Source organism: Protopterus annectens, chromosome 7.part0 (genome assembly GCF_019279795.1).
Source record: "Protopterus annectens isolate FY-2018-M chromosome 7.part0, PAN1.0, whole genome shotgun sequence".
NCBI lineage: Eukaryota > Metazoa > Chordata > Ceratodontiformes > Protopteridae > Protopterus > Protopterus annectens.
The window spans coordinates 1,308,216,840-1,308,232,781 of NC_056739.1; the positions used below are offsets into that span (position 1 = coordinate 1,308,216,840).

The 15,942-nt window shown below is 36.1% G+C and overlaps 1 protein-coding gene across 3 annotated transcripts in view; it reads right to left on the minus strand.

Annotated features, from left to right (window-relative positions):
• The window catches only part of CCHR7.PART0H3orf18 (chromosome chr7.part0 C3orf18 homolog), a 491,892-nt gene that overhangs the window by 124,436 nt on the left and 351,514 nt on the right, over nucleotides 1-15,942 (minus strand). For all 3 annotated transcript variants that reach the window (XM_044077916.1, XM_044077917.1, XM_044077918.1), the window contains one exon: nucleotides 5,499-5,894. In XM_044077916.1, coding sequence (XP_043933851.1) covers nucleotides 5,499-5,729 — 231 coding nt within the window. In that variant the 5' untranslated portion in view covers nucleotides 5,730-5,894. The remainder of the gene's footprint in view (nucleotides 1-5,498; nucleotides 5,895-15,942) is intronic.

Consider the following 15,942-nt stretch of genomic DNA (forward strand, 5'->3'; position numbering starts at 1 on the left):
TATGAGTGGGCCCATCTGGGGAATAGAACTATGACCTACATCGTTTTCCATTCCCCATCCCTCCCCATCAGTAGACCTGCCTTGGGGGAGAGGTAGTACTGAGTATGGAAGCAGAAATAATTGGAGGAGAAATGTAGCAGCTTACAGCTGCAGCATCAACCCTCCCCCCAAAAAAAATACTCCTCCCACCATCACTGCCCTAAGCCATTGTGACCATTTATATGTACAACAAGGCTAAAGAAACAGATTTCTTGCATATAAACTGATATTTCTTTATTGCATTTTGTGGGCCTGATTAGCCTCACTGGTAGTGTCAGTTTTCAGAGGGGGCCAGTGAAGAAACACTCTCAAGGTAACAGTGTAAAATGTACTAACCCGCATGTAGCACAAAGGATAATATTTCTCCTTGGTTGTCCAGTCAATATATAGACATAGTTTAATCTGCATATAGCTTAGGGTCCTTGGCTTTCCAGGTATCACCTAGCAGAGATCCTTCAATGTCAGACCTCCTGTTCACTCCATACATCACATTTCATAACTATGTTGCCTTCTTTTCCATGCTTAGCAGTTTTAAAAAAGTTTTCAAAAACACCTTTTTTTCTAACTGTTCTAAATGGTACTTTTTTGGCTTCATTGCCTGTATTTCCCATGGCAGTAGAGTTATTTTCTGGCTAATGATGCCTACACATCCCTTGGATTACATCTTTCCAATATTTTCTCTTATTCTTACTTGTCCCAGCTGTTTCTTCTTTACTTTTACTAATGTATATGCAGTCTGTTTTATTTTACTTACTTATCTTCTGCATATAATGGCACTTAGCTTGGGCAAGATTTTTTCAGCTCTACTATTTGTCTTGGCAATTTGCTTTCTTTGTGGAATGCTTCTTTTAATATACTTCCCCCTGTGCAAAGAAATGCATTTCATCACTGTACTTTTCCTTTAATAAAGTGGAGTTTTTTTTTTTAAATAAGACTTGATCTCAAACAAGGATCATAATTTCATACATATTGGCAAATAAATGTCATGACAGATTGAAAACAGTTGGAAAAAATCTATAAATACTCGGAAATGCAAATGTTCCCATACCTCTCAACCTCTCAGCTTTCAAAATCAGAGCAGATGAATATAAAAATCATAGCACTCAAAATTTGCCTATGTGAAATGCTAACACTGGGGTGTGGCACATAATGTGTAACTTTGTCTGCTTGTGAGGGCAAAATCTGTAAAATTAGGACCCATGTTGTGGTTCTAACAGATTCACAACTACATAACTGCCCTAGAAATGTATACTTACAATACTTTATCCATCTACATGGGCATACTTCCATAAACCAAACAGTAAAAAGTAACAAAGCCAAGTGGCCACATTTTAAAATGAGTACTTTGAGATTCGATGCTCACTGTGCTTGTTACACACCCATAATGTACATCTCATACACACATACACACACACACACACACACACACACACACACACACACACACACACACACACACACACACACACACAAAGCACATGCATATATTTTACACCTCCCATCTGGAACTAAATCCCAACAGAAATCAGGTAGGTAGATACTTTATACTTGTTGAAAAGCAAGCTGAAAGAGTCCCTTTTTAAGGAATGCACCTGTATCTGATACAAATAAAACGGTTAAGCATACAATGGAAATAAACCAATAAACAGGTGGCCAGGCAGTAGTTTGACACACAAATGGAGAATAATGAGTAAAATATAAATTTGTGTTTATTCATAAAACTAAAGCGCTTTAGTCCTGCTCGCTCAGGACTTCATCAGAATGAAGCTACAGGCACACTAATCCAAATGTAAATAGCACCATCAATATAACAAAAGTAATGATTTCATTAAGTTCTGAATTTACTCTTAAAGAATAATTAGATCCTTAAAGTGGTTATAGCATACATAAACATAAATAAACGTAAATAAAAGAATATGCCAAACAAACAGGCCACCTTAAAACAGTCCCTTACTTAATTCTTGTATTATGTAATGTATATTAATCGGTTCTATAACTTAAGTTTTTGTGCTTAGCTATGCAGTTTTTTTTCATTAATGAGCACTACAAACAGTACTGTTGCATATCTATGCTGTTCTACATATGTAACTTGTTTACCTGTACTTTATGACTCCCTAAAGCTTAATAATGTAAACTCTGTGCTGTATTGTATTGAACATCTTTTGCTTTTAGACATGCAACATTTGATTATTCTTATGTTAAATTTGTTTACTTGAAATACTTTGTGGAGCTTTTCTCCCCGGGCCTCCACTGAAAATGGGTTTCTGACCCAGTGGACTTTCCCGGTCAGCAAATGTCAATAAATAAATAAATGTAAAATGCAAACTAATAACTTCATTTGTAAAAACATCACAATACAGAATATTAACAAGCACTTTTATAGAACATTTTGTAAAATGATTGATTGTTAGAATGTCAAATAAAAAATAAAACTTAAATACAGTTCAGCTAAATCATAACTTCTGTCAAGTATTTATTTTGTCATTATCTATGTGTGAATATTTGTTAAAAATAAGAACTAGACAGAAGTACAGGTTAAAAAACAAGAGAGGAGTCCCTAAATAAACTAAAGAAATGTTTTTCTACAATTTTGAAGTTCTCCGCTTCAAACTGGCTTCATGGAAACATAATCATTAAGCCCAGGGTAACTAAAGGCATTGAGTCTAAACTGCCACAGTAGTTCTTTGTATTGTAACAAAGTTTCCCAATCCCCAAGTCTGGGATCCTTGTCAACCTGCTCTAAAATACCAAAAAGGAATTCATCATGTGTAGCCTTAAAAAGTGAATGCTTGCATAGGACATTATTATTATTCTTAGCTTTTATACCATAAATATACTTGTATATTTGCTTCTTTAAAGCTCCTTCTGTCTTCTCTATGTAGAAGCATTCACATTTCTTGCAGATTGCTAGGTAAATAATTCCTTTGCTACAACAGTTTTCCTTCCTAAAAAATCTTTGCTGTGGGCAGCATTTTCTAAGTTGACGTTTTCCTTTTCAAGAATAAAACAACATTGCCCGCAGTTGCCACGTTTTTAGTATCACTACTTTTTGTCTTAAATTTGTTATGGGAATTAATTTCAAATATGCTCTTCAAGTTTCACCCAGTTTTAAAAACAAATGAGGAGTCACCTCCTAAAACTCCCACAAAGTCTGAGTTAAACCTTAACATATTCCAATTTTTTCTAATAATATTCTTAATTCTGGGTGCAGCGTAATTAAATTCAACAACCATAGTCTTATGAAATGTTCTATCTGAGTTACTGGGTTCCACATTGTAGGTATCAGGTGTTACACCTAGCAGTGGCTTGTATTTACCCCCCATCCTGCCACTACTTCTTCGCAAAAACAAGCTCACTGGGATATCCCCTTTAAAATTACAACCCAGAAATTAACTTGATTTCTTCCACAAAATTATCATAATGGAAGGTAATTCTTGTGGCATGTACACATTGCTTCTTTATCAAGCTGTTTTTCTGTTTAAAAGGATGTGTACTGGTAAAGGGCAAATATGAGTTACTAAATGTTGGTTTACTGTGCACTGTAGACCTGAATTTCCCTTCTGATATTTCCATACTTGTATCTAAATAATTAATTTTATCCTTATGGCACTTGTGTGTAAATCTCAAAAATATGGTGGTGTTACTAAGGTGACTACTAAATTCATTTATCTTAGTCTCCAGTCAGTCCCATACAATAAAGATGCTGTCCAAAAATCTTACACATAGCTTAATAAATGACCCGAAAGTTAAACTGAAAATAAACTTCCTCTCCCAACCTAGTAAAACTAGGTTTGCATAAATGGGGACACAGGCAGTGCTCATTACGATACCTTTTTCCTGCCAGAATGTTTCCCCCTCAAAAAATATAAAATTATTTTCAAGGACAATACCAATCAATTCAGCTAAAAGACTAATGTCTTGACGCTTAAGACTTACTTCCAGAGGAATAGATGAAAAAAGATCAACTATATCAAGATTCAAACAAAGAATACAGTCAACAAAACAATGTATTGCAAATGCTATCCTGTTTTTAGCAATGTGATTATTTTGTAATATTTTGTGCTGGCAACTGTAAAGCACAAGATATTTACCATTATGTACTGGAAACCCACTTCTAAATGAAGATATCACTGCCAAACTATGCAGTCATGCATTCAAAATATTGCTTGTAAATCTGCAGATGTCTTTCTCTATCTCCGTTGTAAATATTTGTCTGATCTGCTTTTGCTCTCTTTATTTGATGTATTAAATCATTGACTTTGTGGGTCTTGATCAATGCTGCAAAGGGTCTGGTAACTAGCCCACCTACCTGGTTATCAAATGTTAATTAATAAATACATATAGAAAGAGAGAGGGGGGGGTGAGAGAGGGAGAGGTGTCCTCCTTTTTGTGTCCTGCCTCTCTTCTTAATATAAAAATATGCTTTTTTTAAACACGGTGATACATTACTCAAAGGACTTCTACTCATTCTTCAGATTTACAATGATTTAAAGTTCACCATTTTTTTTTATTTTTGCCTCAACATTTTTTTTTTAATTTTAATCTATTTCTTAACCATGCAAGCCCACTGGACAAAGTGTCCTTTTTCAGGGGTGAGCTAGGAGCACGGTCTGGTTATTATTTGATTTGCTCAGAGTTAAACAGTGGGCAAATGGAGGTGTAAGGAATCAAACCCTGCACACTTGACTACAGGAAGCAGCTCATTAATAGTTCGAGCCTTAATCCTCTGTGATAATCTGCAAGACATTCAGCTTTGACTTTCACTTGCTAACATCCATGTAAAACCACTTTGCTGAACACTGCAACATGAGCAGCGATAGTTTCAGACCTTTTTTTCATACAGGTAGATGCCCTAGTTTCGAAGGCAGCAGATGTGGCACTAAATGGAAACCTTTTTTTTTAATACTCTCTCATGAAGGGTAAAATCAGTTATTGTATTATCCTTAACTGGGTTGTGGTGGTATATTTCTGCTGTAGTAACAGTTCTGTTATAAATGCCTGTGTAACATGCACTGCCAGCTAAGCTGGAAAGTCAGTCCCAAATGTGTCACTTGTGGCCTATTATGGATATTCTAGATTCATAAAAATACACATAGAAGGAAAAATCTCATGAATATAATTTTATATAACTGCATTTAATATCATCTATAAAGAAAATTATCCTGCTGATAAACTGTTGCTTGTGACTGATGTGGTAATTTTTCATTTCTTGCCTACAACCAAGTAATGGAACATACACAGCCCACATTTCACTCTGCACTGTAATGACTCACTGCTTGACAGTAATATTTATTATTAATATAACCTATTTCATTTCTTTCTACTGTTTTACATATGTCAATCAATCACTTCTTTGCCAACTATGTGTTAATTTATTTAGCTTCAGTATCTGATCTATCAGTGTTGTCGGGACTAATTCTTGAAGTATAGTCTGAGTGACAATAGCAGACTTTACTTACCATTGCTACAGCCAGTCCAATCACAGTCAGGATACCGAATGGAACTAAAATCACACCCATTCCAGAACCACTGCCAGGGATGGCATCAGGAATTTTAGTCACATTGAGACTTGCTTCACCACTTGGTACTGTAACAGTTTCCGTGACAGTTCTGTCTGTGCTATGGGTTGAGTCCGACTCACCGGTTGTACTCAGAAAATAAGCCACTGTTGTAGACATATTGTAGTTCATGATGCTGCCTTTGTATTCAGTGCTGCTGCTGGTCACTACTTTACTGCATGGATAGGTTTCAGAGCCTTCTTTAGACGTCCTCCTCTGAGGCAAGGAACATCCTAGAACAATTTACAAATTTCATTCCATTTATTGGTTTTGTATCCACAGTGTTGTTTTCTTGATCTGTAGGATGAAGACATTAAAATAATGGCAATTACCTTTTTAATTCTAGGAAAAAATATAAATATGTTGCTCTTTCATTTAATGTTTGTTTTTATTATAATGCTCTGTAAACTGATCAGCATTCATCGATTTGTTTGTTAGTAAGGTAAATGAACTAACAGTGATTATATATTGACATCTTGCACTGCATCCATCACACAACAATGATGTTCACAGCTAGTATTCCACAGCCTACACAGGACTGTATAAGTAGGGTACAAAAGGTATTACAGGTAAATGAAATTTCACTTCATACAGATAATAAATTAATTTTACTGAATAATGCAAATCTAAGATGTTACTCCTATCAAAATGGAAATAAAAGTTTGATATGAGAACCAAGGTAATCTTTACTGTAGAAATTCTAGCTGAGTTACAAATAGCTAGAAAGGGCTTTTTCAAGATAACTTCTTTCTAACTTGCAGTGTTACTGGATAGAAAAGTTAACTTCAGTGTAATAGACGTAAGCAGGTATGACAAAGCACTGATACAGACTGAGAGCTATTAGTCTTATTATAGTTGGTTTAATTGCTCATGGAGTCTATCTACAGAGAATACATTGGTTCCTTAAGATATGCCATTTAGATTGCTTCTAAAATTAAGAGTCATTTATTCTCTTGGTCTCCCTGGGCAATGTACTCTAAGCCTCACAGCGTAGCAAGTGCTGAACAACTATGCTCCCCTTGGATGTAACTTATGACAAAGGGAACAAATAAACCCACAACAGGCTCCAAGAGTTCTAAAATATTATGCACTCCAGTATAGATGCTAGTTTCAGGACATCTGTAAACAATTCTGATGCCAATTTAGTTAAATATATGAAGTGTCCTTGGCACAGTCCCACTTGGGCCTGATACCATATCTGCTCAAAGAAAGGTGTTCAAGTCATGCTGTAGTGGCAGATAACATTCCTAGAGTTTTAGGAGGTCAATAGGTGGCAGCTGGGAAACCATAGATATACCATTTCAAAGAAAGACCTTAATGAGCAGAGTTTTAGGTTTCTTAGGAGATGAAACACAACAGAGGAAAAAGTAAGTAATTTGCATGCAACACAGCATTCATAGCACAACATTCTAGGCAAAATTAATAATAAAAAGGGATAATAAAGGGAGAATAAAGACAGAGCTTTGTTATCCATACTCCATCAAGGTTTTATCCAGCTGAGGCTAAGATGCATCTTATATTGGTATCCTGGATCTGCCATTCAAATAGATTTGGATCCAGTGGGAAAGTCATTTTCTAAAACCAAACCACATAGTTTATCAAAACGGACTTGGTTGACTGAGTCAAAATGCATTAAATAGGTCAGCAAATAACCTGAAAGCTAATCACAGATAGGAGCAACAAAGATGAATTTGCCAAATTTGCCGTATTGAAAAACTAGTTCTGATCTCTGAGATGTTAAAATATGAAGGAAGGCCAGTTAGGTTGAAAAGTGCAAGACATCTTTCCCTTGCATGAGTCATGTCATGCTGTTTCAGATGATCATCTACAACAAAACAGCACTTGATGAGTTTGCCTCTGAGTAATAGCACTATAATTCACATGGAAGCAATCGTGCAGGATACATAAATATTAAAGTTGTTTTATTATATAAAAATCCTTATGTATTCTCATGTATAACACCTTACATACTCAATCTGAATTGTGACTAGAGCTGGAATATTTAAAAAAAATATGTAGTCTTCCTTAAGGAATGATTTTGATTTATCATGTGATCACTTTTATGGTTATATATGGTATATATGGTATTAACATATTCAAATTTAGAAGGTATAACTTACTGGGACAACAGAGGCTTTTTAAATGTTTTTTTTAATACAATTAAAGTTTTATATACATCAAGTGAACTTTCAGACATTGGGAAGTACCTTTCTTGTACAAAAGACTGAGTTGCACTTAACAATATGGTACCTTAGCAGTCATTCCTGTAAGGGGATTAGAAGTCAGTGCATTTAAAGACACAGACTGATAATGTTGTCTGTGTATGATTGCAGTTAACATTTAGCAAGCAGAGATTGTCACAATATGGCAGCAACAGTGTAGCTAGCCTATCAGCGAGGCTTAGGAGCAGGGTACCCATCCTATCACTCTGGCTTAGAAAAACTGCCAGAAGAAAAGACCATGCCAGCCACACTTAAAACATAAGATGATGGTTTAAAACCTCAGATCTTTTTATTGATTTCCTTGTATAATAAGTTCAACTGATAACAGACATGCAGTTGCAAAGCAAACGTCACTATTAGTCATTACTTATGCCGAATAGTCCTTAGACATTTAACATTATTTAAAAATATGTAGTTTACTTATGGAATTATTAAACAACATTACGCTTTCTTACTTTATGATGGTTGGCAAATGGTTAGGAATCGGATGTGTGCTGCAGAAGCATTACAACTTGTTTCAGTTTGTTGACAGTCATTTGTAAAACAAACTGAATTCATCACCAAAATAAAATGAACTTCTTGTAGCTCACAGTTCATTAAAATAAAGCAACAGATATGTTCTCATAGTAACAGGGTTTGACAGGTCATATGTCTTTTTTTATAAACAAGAAACATCTTTATTAAATTTTCATTTATAACATAGACAATCATACATTTATATAAATGAAAATACACCATTGTGACATAATTGTAGTTGCAAGTATTATACATCAGAAATCATATTGATATAATTTTAGTTGCGAACATTATACATCACTTATAATCTATCCAGTCAAACGCTACATAGCTCATCCAAATCCTGCCTTCTTTTAAACCTCATTCCTTCTCTGTATGTATTGTTCCCACAATCTAAATTCAGACCATGACATGTAAAGCAAAGCAGCTAAATGAAACCAAGAAGAACTTAGGGTCAGTGGTTACCCCATGCATTTATTAGAAAAAACTAAAGAACATATTATATCAATAATAATAGATATTGATTTAACATCCTCTTAACTTTATTATATATAATAATATTAATAATAATATATAAATATTACTAATGGCACAGGAGGATAAGGATAAAAATATAATAGTTGGTGAAAACCTACTTTAGTTTAAAAATAAAAAACATTAAAAAAAAAAAATGGTTATGGTTAGGATTATTAAAATTGATTGGACAGGCACAAGACAGCAGCGAATCATGATATTTGCTTGTTACAACTGTAGTTGTTGCAATGATGATTTAAAAGTAGTGATACTCATAAAAGTGATACATTTTTTAATCATCCCGACAGGAAAAGAATATAAATTCTTTGGATAACTTTATTTCAATTTCCCAGGTGTGTAGGTGCATTACCAGGGAGGGGAGGATTTGTTCTTGGACCTGAGGGGACTGAGGGGAAATGGATTTGTGTCAGCTTGTATACCCTGGTATAAATGCATCATTGTATCATTAAAAACATATATTGCAAAGAATACAGCAGAGACAAGATTAGTAATTTTTAATAAATGAAGGGCATGTTTATATTACAATGTTTAAGTGTGTGTCAAAAATATATATAGTTGATGTCATTATAATTTTCATACTTGTTCCCACAATTCCCATTTTTCTTCTATGTAATTTGCTCCTACCCTTTTCTAAAGAACCCATTTCAAGTTGTTTTATGTCTGTTACTATATTCACTACTTTTAGTACAGTTAGCTTTGACTTTGATTTCCATTTTTTAGTAATTGCTTTTTTGGCAGCCACCATAATTAAACTCAGCAAGGCGTTACTATGTCTAGGCAGTTCTAATTCTGTATCACAGCTCAGAAAAATCATTTCCCTAGATACATCAGTTTGCTCACCAAGTATCACTGATAGAGTAGCCTGCAGGGAAATCTTTAAAGTCTGCCAAATCACTAAACTCCCAGAAAACATGCTCCCAATTACCTCTTTCTTCCTCATCACACCTCCAACCTTTGCTGTCTCCCTGAGGAAAAATTCTCTGGAGTTTAATATATCTTGAGTTTTTCTGTGGCATCAAATAACATTTGTAATTTTTTTTCTGCAATATCCCATATTTGGGGATAGACATGCACCCATACAACATGCTGTAATGTTCCAAACTGAATATATAAGTACTTTATCCCATAAACTTTCTAGCCCACTCTCTTCTCAGTAGTGAACACCTAACTAAAAATTAAAAAGATCAGTGAGGGTTTGGGATCCCTCCTAGCTACCAAGAGATATACAAGTACATATTTGCTGACCTACAGGAAAATCTAGCAGTCAAGGCTAGCTGGTAAGACTATCCAGTTGCAGGAGAACAGAGAGAAGTTATTCCTGTTCAGCTGAGGAGGTTCTTCTCCCTAGAGCTGTTGATGTGACAAGAACCTAACTATTATATCTAACAAGGAAGATCCTCTGTGGCCACTTTGAATCCCATGTAATAAATCACCCAAGTGGAAGACAACAGACAATTACACCTGGAATAGAAAAAAAGATGAATAGTATAACCAGAAAGCTTGCCACTGAGGTCATTTACAAAGAAGGGTGTCTAGGAAAAGAGTGCCTTGAGTTCATAGGACCTACAACAATACATTTATCAAAGGCTGAACTGCTACACAGCAAATGCAGACTAAAGAATAGTAAATTAGACCCCCTATATGTACCCTTTTGACAAAGAATTTAGTTTTGACGCCTTACAAGGGGTAAAGATATCTGCCAGCTTCCCACTCTCACTCTAAGTGACTTAGGAGGAACATAAACATCCATCTCAGTCCAGAGTAGCTGCATTTGGAGCAGGAGCCACACTCCTAAAAGTTTGTACCACCTTTGGGAATGAGAAGCACCATCATTGCCCTGATTTACACCCTTAGAAGAAACTGGCAGAAGAAGAAGAACCCATACAAGGACCCTACTAATGTGGAAGAAGGAAGGAGAAAGGTGGGCTCTTGGGGGCAGGGATACTTGTAAAAAAGACTTCATCAAGTGGTAGGATTAGTTTTAGATTAACTCCCTTAATATATGGCCAAGGGAACTTATAACAGACAAGCATGCCTTTCAGTCAGGAAGTTCAAGACCCCAGTAGGGAAAGGTTGTCCATGAGTAGATAGACAGAAGTTGTCAAATAGGGGATTGCCAAAAATCAGAGATGAGTCCTAGCCATGACCTCCACTAGGGACAAAGGGCAAGCCATATAAGTGCAGATAAGACCAATCAACAGGAATTCAGTGCATCCTCAATTATTATATCAAGCTATCCTGGGAGGCAACAGGCAACCCCCTACATAAAGACAGCTGATTCTGTTTGAAATAAAGAGTGATGTTCCTAACTAATGTGAATCTCACTCATGACCTTGCTGGAAATCAATAGGACCAGAAGACAAACATTATAAACACACTTCTATTCTGCACCTGCAAATAAAACAGACCAAATTATTGTAGTACTCCCTAGAACTTTGCTTAATCTGAAAAATCAGACTGAAAAAGTTTTTCAGAAAAAAGAAGTCTGTTGAAAGAAACATTTCAACTGAGTATAACAATGTTTAACTGCTTCTTCTAAAAAACTGGACTCTGATAATGATTGCTAACTCTATTCATGAAATGTTTGATTTTGGTGATGACTTGCAAGAAACTAATTAATTTCAGATGAAAATGATCATCAAGGGAGAAGCCATAACTTAAGGTGCCTGATTTTAAATGCAACAGTATGTTTCTACCAGCTAAGTGAATGCATTTGTTAATGTTTTTGAACATGTATGTGCTAGTGAAATGCAATGTGTTTGTTAAGCACAATTATATCTAACAGACATTATAATTTAACAAAACAGGAATGAGAAGCTTTGTAATACTTAAAGTCAGAGAAAGAAAATATAGTAGTATGCAAATATTACAGAGGTGGTAATGTACTTATTAAGAATCATACAAGTTATACCAGAATGTGCTATACAGTATTAAATAAAGAAAAGGAATACAGCTTGGCACATAACAGTTGTAAAATGCAATATAAAAAGAATTTGTTTGAACCACTGAGAACAGGTGAGTCTTTGGGCTTAAGTAATGAAGATGTCCAAAAATTATATATTAAATGTCCCACTGATTCTGTGCTTTATGCTGTTTCAAAGAATCATAAGGGGATGTGGAATCCTGTTAGTAGGTCAATATTTCTAGAGTGGTAGTATTCAGCAATATAGAGATTTATTGCTAGATAAAATTGTAATAGATTTTGTTAATCAGTAAGAGTCATATATAACAAGTCAAACAGAATAAACAATGGCAGGAAACATTTTTTGTTAACTTTAGATGTAAGAAGTGTATATTGCAGTATAGTACATAAACTTGGTTTAAGGGCAGTGGCGCAATTTGTAAGCGAAGAACCCACTTCCTCTTTTATGATGTCTTCATTGCATTTTTGCTTCACACACAATATTTTCAGGTTTGGGCAAAAGTGGTTTCTGAAGAAACAATGTGCCTCCATAGCCCTGTTTTCTCCATCATATGCTAATATCTTTATGTTAAAATTTGAAGAATTTTAAATATAATGAATAATTTATTTCTCTAAGCAATATGTGTTTGTTATACAGATGATTTGTTATTTTTGTATAAGGGAGGTAAAGTTTATGCAGAAAATGTTGTTAAAGGGTTAGATGGCAACACATTGGGGTGTTAAGTTGACCCATAAAGTCACAAGTAAATCTGTTTCTTTTTGATTTGACAGTTTATGGCAGTGTGGGTAACATGAAACAAACCAAGTTATTTCAAAAAGAAACATTGACTAACACATTGTTACATGCAAACACTGCATATCCACAACATTTAATTGCAACCCTTCTTTGGGTGAATTCATTACAGCTAAGTGTAATGTAAGTGTGATCCTAGTCATTTGAAGGAAATATTTGATGGTATTCAGCACAGATTTCATAAGAGAGGTTATGCACAGGAAGTGATTGCTAAAGCCAGAAATAAAATTGTGCAAGGTGAGGGAGGGGGTACAGGTTGTGGTGGGCACAGACAGATAAAAGAGAAAGAAGTTATTTCAGATAACATCTGTTGTGTTTCTAAATAAACCACAGTTTCATAATGTTTTCCACGAAATATAAGAAGGAACTAGAAACTAGTTTTAGAGGTTCAAAACGTTTTACCCAACCTTTAAATATTGAGGAAATTTTGTCTTATAAGTTAAATGGTATCAGAGATAGTTGTGTTTATGTAGGTATTCAAATATGTGGAGAATGCAATATGTGTTATGCCTTGAAAACTCTCACATTTAACATAAACGGGAAAAATGTTAATCGGAACATGGATATTCTTGTGAAAGCTACAGGGCTGTATGCACTATTAAATGTGTTTGCAATCTATCTAAATAGTACATAGGACAATTTAAACTAATGGCGAATATATTATTTAAAGAGGATGCTCGATTTGTAAGAAATACAATTCTATCAAGTTCATATTTGCACATGCATTATTAGAATGTGGTGCCAGTTTTGATTATTTCAGGTTTTTAGTAATAGCATCAGTAAAGTTACTCAGTGGTGGGAACTTTCAGATGGCACTAAAAATATTAGAAGCTAGGTTAATTTTAAAATAAAATACTATAACACCCAGGGGCATAACTTTAGAAGTACACTGCAGCATGTATATAACTGTTGCATGATTATAGGCTTTGCCATTCAGTACATATCTTGTTGTTTAAAAAGGTCATGTGTTTGTGTGTGTGTGTGTGTGTGTGTGTGTGTGTGTGTGTGTGTGTGTGTGTGTGTGTGTGTGTGTGTGTGTGTGTGTGAAATACTGTTTATTTGGTATATTGTGTGGCAATAAATATTTTACCTTTCCATGAAGATGGAAGTCCTTCTAGAAAGTAAGGCATTCATTTTGTTTGTTGTATGCACAGTTGCAGAACAGACATGTGCATATAGTTTTATCATTTTGTGAAATACATTGTATACCCAAAAGATAAACAGTCTGGCTAGGGCGGAAAGGGAGTTGAGCAGCCTTTCAACAAGGGAAGTTGAATATTCAGACAAATCTCAAAGGGGAGTTTGCCACAGGCATCTAGTGGCAAGAGTAATCTATGCCTCCCTCAATTGTCTTCAAAAGAACTGAGGACAATTAAACAAATGTTAAATAAATAAATAAACAAATTAAACTACATTCTTGAAGTGATTCAAGGAATGGACATGTTAGGACTGGGAACCTCCAAGCAGCGACCCTACACCCCTAAACACTCCAGCTGATCCAGTATCTCATAGGATGCGGAAAGCGTAAGGATATTTTAAAGAATGTATATGCAGGCCTGCAGGATACTCCAGTTCATGACACCCCATACTGAGCAGGCCTCCTTGAGGGGAATAGAGATAATGGCCTGAGAGACCCAATCCCAAACTTTATATGAGAAAATTAGAATCACTAACAGAATCCAAACCAGAAGCTTAAGGTGTCATGGTAGGAAGAGGCACCCTGCAAGGAGGGAGAAGCAGAAACATACAGCTAGGTAAAGGGCAGCCTGATGCATTGAGAAGTGGAGGCCCTGACAAAACAAACCCAATTGAGGAGATCTCAAGGCACTTGGGCCCTTTAACTCACTAGAGTCCAAGTAAGGCATCTGACTCCCACATAAACCATACAATACCTACAAAAGATGGGTGGACTATAGGAAGTAGGACTGCTGTAGGTTTTACATGACCCTTGCAAATCCCTTGCTTTAACCCAGAACCAAAGGATCTAAAAGTGGTGGGGACTAGCTCTTGCCCACCTTAAAGCTTTAAGCATCCTGAAACATAAGGTGCTAAGGCTCTTCATGAGAGTAGGGTTTGCAACAAAGCAGCTTAGGCTCACACGGTTATGGCCTCCATTGTACTCAAGCAGACATGCCTTGGTAAGTCTGGCCTCCCACAGATAGAATGAGAAAAGCTTGGGCAGGATGAGTGGGCCATTAGTACAGAATTTCAGGGAGATCTTCACACAGAAGACTCTCCCATGGGACTGTAATTGAAGAGGACAAGTGAATGCTCTCAAAATCATCACCTAGGAGTCTGACACTGGGCATCCCCTTAAATAGGGCCGACAGAGATACTGCTTCTTTCAAAAGACTAGGATTAGAATCAGGCCTGGAAGTGGTCTGTGACCAAGAACTTCAAGCTCCTTTCCAACCACCTCAAAAATGGGGGCACCCAAAAGCTTAAAGAATCCCCCTCGCTTCTTCTAAAGGCCACATTAGTGAGTACTTAGAGTTGAGGGTAAGAGTAGGCAGGTAGGGACAGTCACTCCCCCAAGAAGAAGAATAGCAGCCTCACAACCAAAATGTATTGTAGGGCCATCTTTGTAGGCCCTTTGCAGAGGAAAAGAACAGACTCATACGAAGAAGACGGAGCAAAAACAACATGTGCACTCTTTCTGCCAAGCCCCGCAAGAGGAAGCCTCAACAATAGCCTAATTTTACTCTGGAACTTATAGTGGTAGGCAGAATCATTAAGACAGCCTTGCAAGTTCCAAGTCAGGTAACAGTATGTCACTTCTGACCCTTTGCCTATGGGCCTTCCTCCGTCTTTCAAGAGGGTGCAATCTCAGCAAGAAGAAAAGCATGCACTCTGAAAATGAAGGATCTGCCTAGTACCAAAGAAGGCATGTAGCAGGGACTACAGTCCATGCCTAAACAGCATTCTCCTAGGAAAGAATCAGTCAAAGGCCCACTGTAGTTGTCTCTCAGTGGTGATGATCATAAGCAAGCCACTTAACAAAGGTACATCTACCTACCACATTAGTCAGAGTTTCTTCAGAAGACAAAAATCAATTGTTGAGGTGCAGCTAAACCAGCACTCCAGTGTCCTTTTTGAAGAAGAGATTATACCTAACCCCATGCTCAGGGATGGCCTAAGTAATTACAAGGGTGATGCCTTCTTGGTGGTCTTCTATCTTGGAGAGATTATGTGACTTCATAGTCACAGTGTAAAAATGGGGAATGACCTCTCGTATCAGGATTTCTAGGAGGGTATACCATCTCTACCCCACAGAAATGAACTGCTGAATATTTTGATGGATACTTTCTACTACTTTGCATGTTTTGCAATTTTCATTTGTTTCTCATGTTCAGGATA